Below are 17,469 nucleotides of genomic sequence, written 5' to 3' on the forward strand. Positions count from 1 at the left end.
CCAACCGGACCTAGGACGAAATGGGTAGACCCGACCTTGGGTCCAGGTATGAGTTTAAAATTGGACTTGAAATGTTGGGTCTGGTTCCAAAATCTGGACCTGAATGCTATTTGGGTCCTAATTTAGCTAGACTGGACCAAATAATATGGGTGTTCATATGTTTATTTCTTAATAATTTTCAGTTATTTAAAACAATGAATGTGGATATATGTGGGTATTCATAAATGTTGTGCAATTGTGTAGATGTTGGGCATATGATGGTAAAGAAAAAGGAAAAAAATAAGAAAAAAGAAACTTAGTCATAGGGTGGTAATAAACTTGACAAGGCTTAGGACTTGGTAGACCCGAGGTACCCAATCTTGGATCTGTGTATGTATCGAAATTTTGGACGCAAAAGATTGGGTCTGGTTTCAAAACCAAAACTCAATACCATTCATGTTCCGGTCGGGTCTAGGTGCAAGAACCGGACCCAATGCCACTTCTACTTAAAGGGTTAGTTTGGACTTTAGAGTTTTAGTTTTAGGATTGTATCCAATGAGACTGAGTACCTTTGGTACAAGGAGGACACGATTACTTGTAACTATTCGATGTTAAATGTGATAGTTTGGGTGTGCCATGAAGTTCGAGAAAATTTATTTTGAACTTTGAGTTTGGTTAATGAAATAAATTCAGCCATCCAATTTTACATCGAATGGTCAAGATTAATTGTAACCACCTCTTCTCAAAAGTAAATGTTTCTATCATATACTTTCGAGTAAAGATCCTATGAGACTCTCTTACATCCATGTGTGTAGGATTTCAAATGATCATCATTAAATTTGACATAAATTTTTAAAAAAGATATCATATATATAAATATATTACTTGATTTTTTTAAATATCTATGTAAAATTTAATGTGGATTATTTGAATTCGCACCCACATGAAAGTTAGATGGTTTTTTCTAATTTTAGTCTTTATATTATTGAGTTTTGAGAGAGAGAAAGTTTTGTAGAGGGTGATGGCATGAAAGTCTCCTCCCCCGCGTGGTACTCGCCTTGGTGTCGTTTTAGGGAGAAAAAGCGTGTGCGGCCGGGTGGGCATTTATTAATCACTCCAACAAACACCCAATTATTTTAGGGCTGACATGGACAACCCAAGTGGAGGGTTCACCGGCGTTTTTGGCGGGAAACTTGGAGGACCTTTTGGACGGCCGTGTCACACGTGAAAAAGAACTCACGTGCCTATTTTTTTGTGACATAAATGCCCTCTTTGTAGATCTTACAAAATAGAAAAATTATCGTAAATTTACTTTAATTTAAGGTTAATTGGGAAAAAATTTTAAACTTTTGATTATCATGTCTACACTTTTATTTTTTAATTTTTATTTTTTTTAGACCAAAATGACCTTCACGATAGTAAAACTACTATAATACATATCATTTTATACAATAATTAAAATACCGTAGTAACTTCAAATAATATTACGGTACTTAAAGTACCGTAAGATTTTGGCCATACCGTGAAGCTAATTACAAAACTTTAAGTACCGTAAAAACTAAAACCCATTATACGGCATTTTAAGTACGTAAAAACTAACCCAGCATTTAAAATGTCGTTAATCCTTTTATCATCATGTTTATATTTATCTCTTTTATCTTTATTTATAGCTTCTTGTTTTATAACTATTTTTAATATTTATCTCTTCTTTCTCTCTCTAATCTTTTTTTTCATCTCTTTTTTCCCTTTCTACAATCTCATCCTCATTTCCTTAGATCATGTCCTCTGTTTTGCATAGCCAAAACTGTGTTTGATTACTCTCTCTAAGGAAACGATGATGAGATTGTAGAGAGAGAAAAAAGAGATAAAACGAATTAGAGAGAGAAAAAATAGATAAAAATATTAAAAAGAATTAGAGAGATAAATAATAGATATACAAAAAAAGAATTTACTCTCTCTAAAGAAAAGATGATGAGATTGTAAAGAGAGAAAGAAGAGATAAAAAATAATTAGAGAGAGAAAAAGAGATAAATACTAAAAGGAATTAGCGAGAGAAAAAATAGATATACATAGAAAGAATTAGAGATGAAAGAGATAAATATGAAAAAATGGCTTACAACATGTCCTTTTTACAATCTCATCATCATTTCCTTAGATCATGTCAGTTTTTTGCATAGCCGAAACATTGATTACTCGCTCTAAGGAAAAGATAATGAGATTGTAGAGAGAGAGAAAGAAGGGATAAAAAGAATTAGAGAGTGAAAGATGAGTTCAATATTAAAAAGAATTAGAAAGAGAAAAAATAGATATACATAAAAAAAATTAGAGACGATAGAGATAAACATGAAAAAATGGTCATTTTAAGTGCCGTATAACATGGATAAACATGAAAAAAGGGTCATTTTAAGTGCCGTATAACATGGGTTAGTATTCACACTTATTAAAATGCCGTATAAGGGTTAGTGTAAAATTACTTTACTTAAAGTACCGTATAAAATGCCCTCAGTACCGTATAATTTTTTCTAAGAATTACCGTACTTAAAGTAAGGTATAACGTGCACTAACTATTACGGTAATGTGACTATTGTGAAGGTCATTTTGGTAAAAAAAAATGAAAATGAAAAAAAAAAGGTGTAGAGAGATAAACAAAAGTTTGGGTTTTTTTTCAATTAACCTTAAATTAAGGTATATTTGTGATAATTTCCCTACAAAATAAAGTAGGTAAGGTTTGTATAGAGCCTAGGCTCGAAAATTGTGGTTTTAATATTGAAAATCTTTGTGATAGCCTTAAAATATATTTTCATATTTATTTATAAAATTTAAAGCTTAAAAGACAGTGTAGATCGACAGATCTATGAAAACTTGAAAATCTTGAAAACTGACCGTCCAATAATACGTCACCAAATACACTATTTTCAAAACTTGAAATCCATTTCTCATGTCCATGTATCTTGATGTCGAGAAGATCAATTTGAAGATATTTGAGCATCAAAATAAACCTCTGCTAGTGAAACTTTTAGGTAGGCTCAAACCTAATTGTTTGGAACCTTAGCTCCATATAAACTTTTCCAATACAGTGTTTGTACTACTTTCGAAATTAATGCCATTCCGCAACGACACCTGTCCAGGATTATTTTCATAAACTTACATTATGCTGCGGTCCTAGGATATGTATCAAATCAGATGATTTTAGGCATAAGTTCGATTTTTTAATTTTTTTTTTAATTTTGCATCTAGTCAATAACACTCTACAATACACGATTTAAAATTAATCAGATTGAATCAAAAGAAAATGGTCTCTTTTTTATATGGAAAATTGTTTCATGCAGGCCAGCCTGTATGATTACATATGCGGTCCAAAAAATGTAAAACATCCATCTTAAAGATGGATGCAAGTAAGTGTTCCATAAAAAAACAATGTAATGGTCCAAATGTTTTCTTACTAAAATTATTATTTTTAATTTTTATATTCATGATCTCCATGCTAGAGATTACATGTCCTTAATCCAAAAATCCACCTCCAAAATAGATTTATTACTAGCCCTGCATTTCAACAAAGCCAGCATAGAAACCGGGTCCTTTTTATATATGGGTTGCTCTATATAACTCAGGTTGAACCGAATTTCTTGATCGCATGCACCTAAACAATATAAAAATATAAACCTAAAAAGGCGTATATTGAGGTTGAACTGATGGGCCTGACTGCATGCACCTGTTCATCATGAACCCAAAAAATATAAAAAGATCAACCTAAAAAACATAATAACCAAGCTACACTAGCGATATTAAAAAAACAAAAAGTGTTGAGCAGAGAGCGGTAAGAAAAAGAAGACGAAGCTTTGACCACCTCAATAGACTTTTAGGTGTTTTAGTCAGTTTAATGGTATTCTAAAGGAAATCGTATTTAGAGAAGGTGAGAAGATCAGGGATTGATAAGATCACTAAATTAAAAAGATCATCCCAAAAGGAAGAACCCATTATTACCACAGAGGAGATTAATAATTGGTGATAGCCAAAGTGAGGAGTTGAAATATATCCATTATCCCTCATCCTTTCTCAATTCTTCAAGCAGCCAATAATGGGAAAATCCGTGTGTGTGTGGAATCTCTCTCTTCTCTCTCTCTCTCTCTCTCTCTCTCTCTCTCACACACACACACACTGAACAACAACAACAACAAAGGGCCCATTTTTGGCAGGGACAAAATTTACAATTGAACTTGTAGATATTCTTGTAAACCCATCTGAAATAATTAGAATTTTTTAAGCTCAAACCGCACAATACAAATGGCAGAACCCTCTTTCTAAGGGAATCTACCCAGGTCACAGCTAGTTCAGCATCAATGCTTACGTCCCAATTTTTGCTTCTTGTTCCTCCTCCTACTAGTTCCTTGTAGTTGCTCGTTAATCTTCGAAATTTTACGCTTCCTGTAATTCCAAACAAAGAAGGGTTTTCATCAACCATTCCATGCATCATTTCAATCTATAGAAATAAATCAATGGTGTCCAGAGCCTAAGTATGAGCATAAAGCAATGTGCTCTCTCTCTCTCTCTCTCTCTCTCTCTCTCTCTCTCTCACGCACACACACACACACAGTCAGACTTAAGCTCAGGTTTGAACCCCATAATTTTATTTTACATTATTTGCACAAGATGCACCATATCCAGCATATACTTATCAGTGTAGAAGATCCAATCTTTCGGTATAAAGGAAGCATTTTACAATATAAAGAAAGTGGTGACTCAAGAACGAACAAAATTAACAGAACATAAATTAAAAGATAATAAGATTCTATTCCTACCTACTTTTAAAAGATGGATAGTGTCTCACCTGTACTCTTGAAAGGAAGGGTCGGAGAGCATTTGATCTGCAATTGTTGGCCTCCTCTGCTTCTTCGTCAGCCTTGAGAAATACTCTGATGCATCTTCAATCACAGTCCCAACCTGACCAATAGACATATGACCATTAATTCTATTTTTCAAAATTAATACAATTGTAAATACATATGCAGAACTCTCTCTCTCTCTCTCTCTCTCTCTCTCTCTCTCTATCACACACAAACACACACACACACACACTACAACAATCATGAGGGCCAAACATTGCACATATGACTCAACCTACCTATTATTATGACCATTCATTCAAAAAAATAATTATATAGCTTTTGACAATTAACTAAAAGATATTTGCCATTTAAGTTTGTGCAGCCACAAATCTACTCACCTGAAAATACTTGGGAAGCACTTCAGAGCTGCCTTTCTTGTAATGCCTCTTCGGATCAAGAGCCGCCCTCAACTGAAAGACATGTGAAGAACAAATGAATGACATTTTCACATAAGCATAAGTGCAATTATGCAGTCAGGTGGAAACATAAGCAGTCAGAGAATGAATGCTACATTCATCAGGATAAAAATCGCACAATCTACACACACTAATGCACCATGAGTTATATTGGGCCTCTGTCACAATTATTGTTTTTAAACTAACTCCTATAGAAATTGAACAGGGCACTGTCAGAGTGATATTTTAAATGGAATATGTAGATTTCTTAGTGGAGTTTATAAATTTAAATTTAACTGCTACCATTTCGTTGTCTATTTATCTATATACACACACACACACACTCTCTCAAAAAAGTAGAATATGAACTCAAATTTTGGCAAGTTTTCATAAGGACGCTTAGCTATTGGTTCATTTTCACTGGAAAAGGGCTAGACAAAAGAGTACAATTTCTTTAAACGACATCTGCTTTGAACCACCTGCACAAAGCCATCTCTTCATCACATTCCACTAAGTAGGTTCCAAATGGACCTTATAATATGACCTTGGAAATTTCCTCCAACGTTGCATCTCCATAGTCAAAATTCAAAAAGCTTGTTATGCAAATGATGTAGCCATGCATTTGAAGTATATTAGGGGATTTCTCAAGCTAATTGGGGGCCACCCTAGCATCTTGATTGATGCAACTCCGGCCGTCAACATCGTAAACTGCACTTCTTTAATGGATCATAAACCCACTGTACTTTGATACTGATGATCTTTGGGCCACTAACTAGAAGTCAGCTATCCCTATATTTTATGTGGGTCTTCATAAGGACTGTAAGAACTCTCTTCAACTTCTATTTTTCCACTTTTGCTGGTTAGTTGGAGCTCTCTTTGAACCATGGCTAGATCAATTGGGTTCAATTTAAAAATCAATCCTGAATTAGAGATCTGAAGATAATTAGCCATTGGTCCGAACACAACATGCAAAGGCATCTTCAGCATTGAAAAGAATTTGTCGCAGAGGAACATTTACCAGATCAATTCTATATGGGACAAAGCCATGTAGTTCTTTTTTGGAACAAACTGCCTTCAATTGTACATGAGATATATCTCACTTTTCTTTAATACAATATAGTCAATTGCACTCACGGGTGCAGTTTGTATAAGGTGCCAACCTTAAACAATCAAAGAAAGGCACACCTCTAAATCTTGTTAAAAGATGCAGTTTGGCTGCTGGAAACACTTACAATGGCCTTAAAATCTACTTTAGCACCTAATTTGAAAGTTAAACCTCTAAAAATGGTGTTGATTGAGCATATCTATAAACACTTAAAACTCTAAAAATGGTGTAGATTGAGCATATCTATAAACACTTAAAATGCTTGAAAATGGACAATTTAGATAATGTGTTACAAGATGCATTATTTGTGGAATTCCAAATCCTTTTTTTTTTCATATCCATACATCTTGAGGTCGAGATGATCAATTGCAAAGTTTTTCGACATCCGAACAACATTTTTGAGTGGATTTTTTATGTGCACCTTATTTCTACAGTATAAGGTTGACTTCCTCGTATAAACTTTTGCGTTCACTTAGAAGAATATAAAGTATCAAATCATACATGCTGGCAACCATAAAAAATCATTTTTGATAGAAGGAAATACATAAGTTACAGGAGCACCATATCCAAAGGAATCGGATCAAGTCAAAAATGGTTAGGGTAGTAAGGTACCACAAAATGATGTCTTGAGTTCTATTTCTACCAGATCCCAACATAAAATAAAAAAAGAAGACGAAGAAGAAGAAAAAGAGAGAGAGAGAGAGAGAGAGAGAGAGAGAGAGAGAGAGAGAGAGAGAGAGAGAGAGAGGGAGGGAGGGAGAGAGAAATGGAGCACCATGTCTAACAAGATGGAAGCAAGAGACCAGCTGCATAATCAACCCTTGTTCAATAATGCAGCCACATGGAGAACCTCAAGCCAATCACTCCCTGATCATGAGCACTTCATCCTTTAAGCACTAGACACAGACCTTTCACTCTTCTCTATCTCAATTTGAGACTATTTGGACACTTTCTCTAAGAGATGGTATGAACATCTACTTATAGGCCTTGAGAGAGGCCTTGAGGTTCCAATCCTCTCCTTCACAAAATGCCATTACTGATGTAGGGCCAATGTAAATGGACCCTATATGAGTGTATCAACCTTTCTTGGGTTTTTATGGAGATGGAAGAAGTGAGTTAGAGTTCCATTAGAAGTCATAATCGGGTTAGGAGCAATAATTGGGATCAATGTCCTAATCAAGCTGGGCATCCTACTTCAGAAGTACTGCTTGGGTTAGGATTCCTAGTTGAAATAGGAGTCCTAGGAGGTTTAAGAGGTCTAAAATTTTTGGGTAACACAGTTTTGAGGATATCAAAGTCTTCTACTTCAGATAGGACATCGGAATTGGAGGTCAAATAAGGCAGGATTGAGGCTTAAGTGATGGAGAAGGCTTTGGCATGGCTGGGGAAAAAACTATTGTTGGTTTTAGAGGGATGAGGGTTGAGGTTTCTGAAAAATTGCTGGTCCAAAGAGGGTTAATGATGAATTTGAAGGGAATGAAGCAACATTAGTGCTAATTTAGGGTTGGATGGTTTTGGGAATGAGGTGGATTAGCCTTGGGAAGGGTTGATTTGAGGGAGTACAAATAGGATGACAAATTTGGTTTGGGGGAAGTTCAGATTTTGAAACGCCACAAAAAATGGAAAGAAAAAAAAAGGCTCTAAAATTGCCACATGTTGGGGGGACTCTCCCATTCTTAAGCTAGAATTGTAGAAATCGCTCTCCCTGCAACAAGAGTTGATGACTGACATCTCAGGACGATTTAATGAACTCAAATTTTATTACTTCAAAATTGATTGCTATGACCAATGGCCAGTAAGTCTATGTATAGCGGTTCCTAATCTACCCATACTTGAAGTCTGAAACAATTAAAAAAGATTGCTAATCAAACTAGAATATATTTCTAACTGTTCTAGTCCATACAGCAAAGAACCACAGTTACCGGGAAAGCCTAGGAAGTGGTCGCTCCAGTTCTGGAAGCTTGATTTTGCGCTTTGGGACAAGGGATCTCGATTTTGGACATTTTCTGAATTTAGGGATCCCAATCCACAAAACTGGGGATCTCGATCCTTGGTTTATGGGAACCATATCCCTTGCATACAAATCATTGGACCATGAGTAAGTGAAATCGAGCCTCCACAAATGTGGAATCGAGTTTTGTTTACTTGGTACTGGAGATTAGCCCTCTCATCCCCCACCTCTCTCTCTCTCTCTCTCTCTCTGCAAGAACATATTTCTCTAAAAATTCTGAAATCTGAATTGGCTTTCACTATAGAGACCAACAAGTTGTGAAGTAGTCCCAATCCCACAAAGGTAATCAGGGTCTTGAAGCTTGAAGTTTGAACTATGAACTTGTAAATCACAAAAACAAACACCATTACATACAACACGTTGCCATATTATGTTATGGAACCAGTAGATGAAGGAGAGTATCTGCAAAGCTAAAGCTTCGCAATGTCCTACTCTAAATCGTTTTCATTTCACTTATCATGAACTCCATAAGCTTTTATACAACTCATCTTTGTCTTTAATGCCCTCTCGTTGACCACACCCACCATTAAAGAGAACGTTGCAGGTTGAAACTTTTATTGCCACTAGACCTTTTTTTCTCCCCTCTAGAGAGCATTTGGCTAGTTGCATACCCAATTGTATATAAATGAAAGGACCTAAATGAGGGGAAACAAGGACACCACAATTTCATCAAATACTTGAGCTTCTTTTACTGGTCTAAGAAGGGTGAGGACTTTAAAATTTTCCTTAACCCGTCCCAAGCCCGAGTAAAGGAGGTGGCTCACGTTAGGTAGGCAGCCAATGTAAAACTTTGCCAAAACTTTCCATGAAATAGCCGACCCCAAATAGTTGGGAAAATGTTATGATGCTAATGACTTGAGCTTCTTTTATACCTAAGGACCGAAATTTGTATCCTCATTTTGTGTTTCAGTTTCACTTTTCACTTATGAAACACCTCCAATGATAATAAAAAATTAAAAAATGGTTTAAAAAAGGGATTCTTTACATATAATGATACTTTTTTTAACTCTAAAAAAAACATAAATCATATTGTTCAACAAACTTCATTTCCAAGCTAGAGTACCCTAGTTAAGTGCTCTTGGGGAGCTTCAATCCTAAGTTGGGGGACCTCGACTCATACACTTTACCATTTGATCTTGAACAAATTTGTAGCACAAAATTCATATTGCGCTCCCTTTATATTGGGATCACGATCCCTTTAACTTATGTTGTATGGATCTCGATTCCCACCCCACAGATCTTCGTGCATCTCTCATCCAACGGTCCCGATCTCAATCCCCGGCAACTATGAAAGAGCTTCAGTTCTAGAGAAACTTTATCTACACCCAGTGCAAATAAGAAATAATTAAAAAAATAATGCTCACAATTTGGAAAACTACTCAAAAGATAATAAAAACAAATCCTACTTAATTGGAACCACATGGCGGTCCACCTTGACTAGGAGATCCTCCTAGGGACCCATGTCACACCTGGAGTTTCACTATCAATTACTCTCGAATGTTCCAAGTAGTGAGATCGATTCCACTTCCTTGGAGGCTATTATCGGAAGAGGGACGGAATAGAGGGAAATCCAAATCCACCATTTCCCCTTTGATTACACCTCCTTAATCCAAGCATGCCCTGTACACACCTCATTCCTTATTTTTTTTTGAAGCTGTTAAACTACTGTACACCTCAACCCTTAATCCTCAAGCCAAATGTATTTTATTTTATTTTCTACATATTTCTAAAAATCAAATGAGTTGGTGTGCTTCTTGTTTTGTCTCTAGACTTCTTATTCAATGAGAATGCTACCCAATTTCTTAACTGAAGCACCCATAGCTCTAACCCCTTTAGAAAATATGTAAAGCTCAAGTTGTAATTTTCATTCATTTAAAACTTGTACCATATAGTAAAAATATCATATAGGTCTTAAAAATTATATTCAATATAAAAGCCCGAGATAAATTTGTTTTGACAACATCCCTAAATTGAACCAAAATAAGACGACTCATTAAAAGTAAACTTTTCTTACTAGCATAAAATGTCAAACTAGCATGGAGTGTATTTGAATCAAGTTCCCCGAGCTCATTCACAATTGATTCAGAAACACATATGACCATCCCTCAAGTGGTTCAGGCTCATGATTGGTGAAACAAAGATCAACCCAACTCAGCCCAGTAAATTGCTATGCAGCTTATGCTCCAGTCTAGAGAGACCCCCTCAAGGACGAATAGTACAATTACCCAGTTGCCATGCAAAGGAATCCTCTCAAAACATATGTTTGGGTGACATGCCTTTATGAAACTAAAAACTTGTTGAGGTTTTGTAGGCTTTGTCCTCTTTGGCCTTCGCTCATCACGCAGACAACCCAGCCCTTAAATGAAGTGATTCTGCCTCCCTCTTGGCATCCTCATAACGGATGAATGCCATCTCTTCTCAAGCCTCCATAATTGGGGAATAGCTTTTCATTTTATTAACTAGTGTTCAATAAAATTGAAACCGGGAAAAAAACCAGGCAGCGCATTGGTCCGAGTCAACTTCCTGAGTCCCAAGTCTGAACAGGTCATGACTCATGAACACCAAGAATAGAATCATAGGTTTTTAAAGACAGGATAGACTCAATCAAGATTCGGAAAGACTCGGCAAGACTGGGTTCGATCAGGGTCATACGGAACCGGCAGGGTGCCTGTTCTGAGTGGCTCAGGTGAGTCTGAATTGGACTTGTCGAGTTTCCAAACGCCATTATAAATTTTTTCCTTAAGCACATCAAAGGAGAGAGACAAGGCACCATCCGCCGTGCAAATCCCAACACTCTATCAACCAAAGTTTAAAAAATATCAGTCTCGTTTGGTATTTAGCCTGGTTCTAGATCAAATTAACTTTATAAGACTTTGATTGGGCTCTTCTTTTTTTTCTTTACAGATGAAAAAGACTATAAGATTCATTGTTTCGTTAAAGGAAATGTGAATATGATTATCGTTTTGATGGGGAAGCATGTGCTAACTCACGGGAGTTCAAAATGAGGAGCTGCAAGCAACATAGACTGGCACCTTTAAATTTCAAAAGTATGATTTTTAATTCTAGCATTGAGTTTTTATATCTTTTACATATACAACAGATTTCACAGTGTAGGTATCACAAGATGTAAACTAATGAATACATTGATATAAAGATATATATTTATACAAAATTAAAATAAATAAATAAACATATATTTACAAAAATTAAAATAAATAAACAAATATTATTCATCAATTTTTGTAAAAGATTATGTTCAATTTTTTTTTTTGGGAGGATTAAACTGGTATTAACAAGAACTGTTAGAAGGCAATAAAAAATACTATAACTTTTCAAATAGATATAAAACTTCTTATATTAGCTTTACCCAAAAAATCCTTACTAATATTTAAAGCGTATTAAAATGTAGTCACACATTTGTAAAACATGAATTAATTTTACTACAACTGCTCAGTGCTCACAAGCAAAGTAAGTAACAACTGATTAGTATGATGATTCACGTGTCCGCTTTTTTTTTTGAGTGGTAGTTCAGTGGCAGGAATCAAACTTGAGATGTACCAATTCTAATGTCAACTACATTTGGTGAAGAGAAAAAAAAAAGGAAGAGAAAGTAGTGCTTACCTTCACTATCTGCAGATCTTTCTTTAATTCAGGAGTAATAGCTGCTGCTGGCATGTCAAACCTATGCAACATAGACAATCAGAAAGCTGAAACCATTTCCTTTATTAACTAAAATTAGATCTATAGAGAAGAAGATCATCGGCATTGCGCTTTTTGAGAACACAGAAATGGACAGTATACAACAGAAAGTAGGTGGAAGCGGGAGACAGAAAACAAATAAAACAAGAAGAAAGAGGAGACAATAGGAAACAGAATAGTAGTAGAGAAAATCAGGACTGATGGAAGAGAGAAAGAGAACACCCAAACTTTCAACCATGTCACATCTTTAACAGTAAAAAACACTACATCTACATACCACTTTTGACCAGCAGTGTCTTTCACTTGTTTTCGCAGTAACTTATTCAACTTTTTTGGGTCTCTAGGTGGAACAAATAGTCCATCTACGAGGTCCTTATCAGATTTTGACTTCTCCAGAGTTTCTTTAGTTCCATTGGGGACAAGGTTCACTTTTGGTGCCCAAGATAGCTCAAAAGATGTTTTACTTCCAGACATCCTGATTAACCACTAAACAGAAGTCAATAAACAATCCCTTCAAATTGTTTAGCTAAATATGGGGGAAAACCATTTTGAATCTTTTTTTTTTTTTAATGGTGAAGAAAAAAACAACCTAGTGAAACATCAAGGGAACGAGTAAACCATTTTTAACCATAAACACATCAACAAAAAAGAAGTTAATAAACGATAAATTTCATTTGATTAGCATTAAAAAGAAAGAACAAAATACGGGTTCTCTCACATCATGTAGAGAGGAAAAGCATACCTTTTTCCATAACCATATGCAAACAAAAGAATAGCCTAATCATTTGATAATTTGCTGGACAACGAATAAATTGCTTTCTTCCCCGTTTTTGTTTTGGATGAATTATTATTTATCGAGAGAAGAAATCATTTTGTCATTTACATCTCACATCTTCACAACTAATCAAGAGATACGGGACTGTTGAGAAAAGCCCTTGACGATGATGATTAAGAGATATATAATCCTAATGGGATTAGAAGGGATATATTTGGATATTTATAAATCTAGAAATATCTTTAGAGAGATTGATTCATATCTTGGATGTACTTATAGATAGGTTAGGACCCATTTCATAATAAGGGAATCTTGGAGAGGGGGAACCATCTATTTAAAGGAGGTTGTAGAGAGAGATTAATAGCACCGTTTTAAGGAAGTCTCATGTAACTCTCTCCTTTGCTTTGTCATGAGAATTCTCATGCCACCTCCTTAAAAGGGCTAGGGGGATTCAAATTGTGTATACCATACTTCCGGTTATAGTAATCAAAAGTTAAATATGGTTCTAGTAATCGAAAGTCAACCTAAGGTTGCTAGTAATCAAAAGTCAACCTAAGGTTGCCAGCATCTAACTCTTGAAATGAAGGAGAGAAGGGAAATTCAAAGATTGCATCAACTGCACAAGAGGGATCGGAATCTGATAAAGGGATGTGATTTCTATCTGATTTATTATTTTTGTGTTTCCGTTCCTCTCGGGATTCATAGTGAAATCCTATAGAGAGCAACCGGAAAAACCAAAAACAGAAAAAAGGAAAAAAAAAGACAATATTTCGATATTGTAACTCCAAGCTCATGAATTAAGCATAACATCTTTTTTTTTCTTTTAAGAAAAAGGAAACTGAAGTTCATGACTTCTATGATGTCAGCATTGTAATGCATGCCATACTATACAAAATGACTATAATCGTTAAAGAGCAAACGAGAAAGAGAAACCCATAATCCTGTAAAATACATAAAAACAAAAGAACAAAAAGGAATGGGGCATGCACCATCCAAAAAGTCTCATATAAATGAATTGGATTCATTAGACAACTATTCATCACATAAAAATTCATCACATCTACCGTCTAAAAAGTCCCATTAAAATCACTATACTTAAAAAAATAAAATTCATTAGACAACAATTTGGTTTAAATAACAAATCCAATCAATCTCTGAGACAATCATGTTGTCAAAGTCTGGAGAAAACCCAAAATTACTCCAATAAAAAGGAAACCTTAAATTGGGTTTTCTAAAAAAAACCTAAATAAATGATAACCAAGAGAAGCTGAAAATAGGGCTTCTAAAGATTTTTTCTTTTGTTTTTTGAGGAAAGGTTAACTTGGTTTCTAAAGATTTTTAAAACATTAAACTGTAGAAACAATTTATTGCTAAGTAGCAGCAAAGGAACTGCTCATTACAGGGAGAAAGATATCATCTAATTACTTCAATAGATTGAGTTATAGGCACATAAAATGGAGAAATTGGATGCAGCTTCCTTCCAATCAAATTATTGGGTACCAGTGGCATTCAATGCTTAAAAAAGGAATACCCTAAGCTTCTAACTTAAGTGAGAGAGAAGCCAACAAGCTACGTTTACCATAGAGAGAGAGAGAGAGTACCTGATAGGTAGGAGGCTTCTTTCTTCTTCCAAACTTTCTTCTCAGAGAGAGAGAGAGAGAGAGAAGGGGGGGAGGATTCCCAGGGGGAAAGCGATAGAGAGAAAGAGAGAGACTTCAGGTTCGATTAGGCTATGAGGCTGAGAGAGAGAGAGTGAGAGTTAGGGTTGGATTTGGCTATGGGATTTAGGGAGATTAAGGGCCTGTTTGGTAACTAAGAAAGCTATTTTTCCTAAAGAATCTCTGAGAAACTGGGAACTTGAGAAGAAGGTAAAAGTAGAAAACTGGTTGTTGGAAGCTGAGAACCCTTGTTCGGTAACTTGCCTATGAAAACTGGGGAAATCTACGGCTTGCGATTTCACCTTTTTGCTAACCTAGAAAGCTGTTATTTTACTTGTTAATTATGAAACTCATTTTTAAGGGGCAAAAACTTATCTTTTGATTGAGATTTTTTTAGTTATACCCTATCCATGGCATTACTTACACAATGGATGGTTAAGATCATAAATTTGTTAAAAGTTTTCTCCCTCTCCCCCTTTGATGAAACTATTTGTTGTAAATAATGAGTAGTCTTGGTCATTCACAAAAGGAAAAAAGTTTATGTAAGGTTGTAACATTATAACCTTATAACATAGAATTAAGGAGCATCTAAAAATCCATTGTAAAAGGCTCTTTTGAAATTAGAAAACCCTCTAATTGATCATCTTGACATCAAGATGTATGAATATGAAAAAAAAATAATGATTCAAAAAGCGGACCGCCCCGCGCTGAGTAGGCGGCCAATCTGAGCGACTGCCTAGGCCGCACAGAACCCGCCTAGGCGGGCGCCCAGCCCAGGACGGCCGCCCAGGGCTTGCGCCCCACCTAGAGGCGGAATTTTTTTTTTTTTTTTTTTGTATTGATTTTTTAAAAAAATATAAAGGGTTAGAATGATGGTTTTAAGTTCATTTAAAACCTATAACTTATTGGAACGCAAGAGACAAGGCCTCCAAAAAACTAGTTTTTGGTGATTCTATAGGTTAGAAGGGTTTCTCAAAGTTGACAAAAATTGATCAAAACATCACCCATTGATATTAGATTTAATTTTTGATGTTTTATAATCTATTGGGGCGTTTTTTAGAATATTTTGAGTCCTTATAAATATTTTGAAGTGGAAGTTTGAAGATTGAGCAATCAAACTCAAAGTAAGTGCCCTAAATACCTAATTTTTATTTTTTATACCATATATCCATGGGAAACCTTTTTGGATTCGACTGGGCCGCTCAGATTCTGGGTGCCCGCCTAGGCGCTGGGCGGCCTGGACCCCAGGCCTCCTAAGACACGCCTAGCACTTTTTGAAACACTTAAAAAAAAGAAAAAAATTGAGTCCCAAAAATAGCGCATCTTGCAACATATTATCTAGCCTGTCTATTTTCAACAATTTCATGTATTTATAGATCTACCTGATTTGAACCATCTTTGGAGTCTAAAATTTTATAATTAGAGATGAAAGTGGATTCTAAGGTCATCCTAAGAATTTTTACACCAAAATTACATCTTATGATAAAATTTAGTAGTTGTTTAAGGTTGCAACCTTATGCAAACACACCCTTCACAAAATAGTAATTCTAAAATAATGTCAAAGGAAAAAGGCATCTGGTAAATCTCACATAGGAATTGAATGCAAAGTACATCAAACATGAGTTCAAAAATCAAAGACATTAGCAAGGATAAGCACTTGATAGATCAAGTGATCATTCATAAATATTCACAAACTATTGGAAGATCAATCACACTAACAAATTGCATAAATATTCACAAACTATTGGCAGATCAATCATACTAACAAATTACTTAATGAAGCACCAATACATGATTCAATAAAAACAAGACATCACCCAATAAAAAACAATAACACACGGAGCACCAAATGATCACTCGGCCATATCCACAAGCACGTGATAGGAATCACAGAGCTCACTCTCCAAAATATTACATCTCATTCACAAGAATCAACCAACAAAGTAATGATCACAAAAATCAGAGTATAATCTCTGATGTAATCCCTTACATATATTTCATTCACAAAAATAACAGCATTATTTCTGATATTATACAAAAAAAAAAATCATAGCTCTGAAATTAAATTTGGAAGTAACAAAGGAAAATGTAGAGTAATAAATAACGAGGAAGATTAATAAAAATGGAGATTAATAATGAACAACGAAGAAGACAGAGATTAATAATAAAAAATGGAGAATAGTAATATATATCTTTCTCTAATCAGAAACAGAGGACGCTGTCCCTTCCTCTATCTCTCTCTCTCTCTCTCTAACCCAAAAAAAAAGGATGCCCTCCCTTTCCCCTGTATAGGGCAGTTTGAATCGAGAGAGAGTAATGAAAGAAGAACATTGAAATGGAAAGTAGAATCATGGGAAGTACCTGAAATGTCTTGAACGGTGGGGAACTCGGCGTTGCAGAGGGGCTCGATTAGCAAAGAGAGGGTTTCGGTAGAGAGAGAGATGGAGGGGCCTAGAGAGAACGAGGGGCTTTTTTTTGTTTTCGTAGAGAGAGAGAGGTGGTGGGGGCACAGCAGGTCATTGTCGAAACACGATTTTTCTTTAAATCTCCGAATTTTTAAATCTCTTCACGATTTCGAGTTTTTTAAAGATTTTAAAAAAATCACGCTTACTTAAGAGCGCGTTTGTTAGTATGATAGAAAACTATATTTTTGACATTTGTACATCCAGAAAACTATATTTTTGACATTTGTATGACTCTAAATTTTGCACATACATTTTCTTCATCTTTATAATCAAATCTTATAAAAAAATTCAATTTGTACCTTATATATGGTCAAAATTAGTATTCATCCAATAATGAATCTCGACCATCCATTTGGTGAATTTCAAGATTTAGGCCTTAACAAATTCAAAAACATTTTCTTCTTTTTTAGCATTATTAATCTTTTCTGTTTTAGCATTATTAATCTAGTGATGATAACGCAATATAAAAACTTTGGGAATAAAAATTGCTTCTGAG

General features: G+C 35.1%; 1 protein-coding gene across 2 annotated transcripts; it reads right to left on the minus strand.

Moving 5' to 3' along the window:
* Positions 1–4,165: 4,165 nt before the first annotated feature.
* Positions 4,166–17,007, minus strand: LOC18432366 (rRNA-processing protein fcf2). 2 transcript variants are annotated; one of them, XM_088873978.1, is made up of 6 exons: positions 16,870–17,007; positions 12,353–12,550; positions 11,998–12,058; positions 5,204–5,275; positions 4,808–4,920; positions 4,166–4,404 (listed from the first exon to the last, which is right to left on the minus strand). In XM_088873978.1, exons 2-6 carry the CDS (start codon positions 12,547–12,549, stop codon positions 4,317–4,319), a joined length of 531 nt encoding a protein of 176 aa, XP_088730104.1. In that variant the 5' UTR covers position 12,550; positions 16,870–17,007; the 3' UTR covers positions 4,166–4,316. The 2 variants fall into 2 exon arrangements, with proteins under 2 accessions (XP_088730104.1, XP_088730105.1); XM_088873979.1 differs by having other exon boundaries at positions 12,353–12,561.
* Positions 17,008–17,469: the final 462 nt, after the last annotated feature.

This window comes from Amborella trichopoda, chromosome 8, assembly GCF_054954075.1.
Source record: "Amborella trichopoda isolate Santa Cruz 75 chromosome 8, AtrichopodaSantaCruz75HAP2 v2.0, whole genome shotgun sequence".
In the NCBI taxonomy this organism is placed as follows: domain Eukaryota; kingdom Viridiplantae; phylum Streptophyta; class Magnoliopsida; order Amborellales; family Amborellaceae; genus Amborella; species Amborella trichopoda.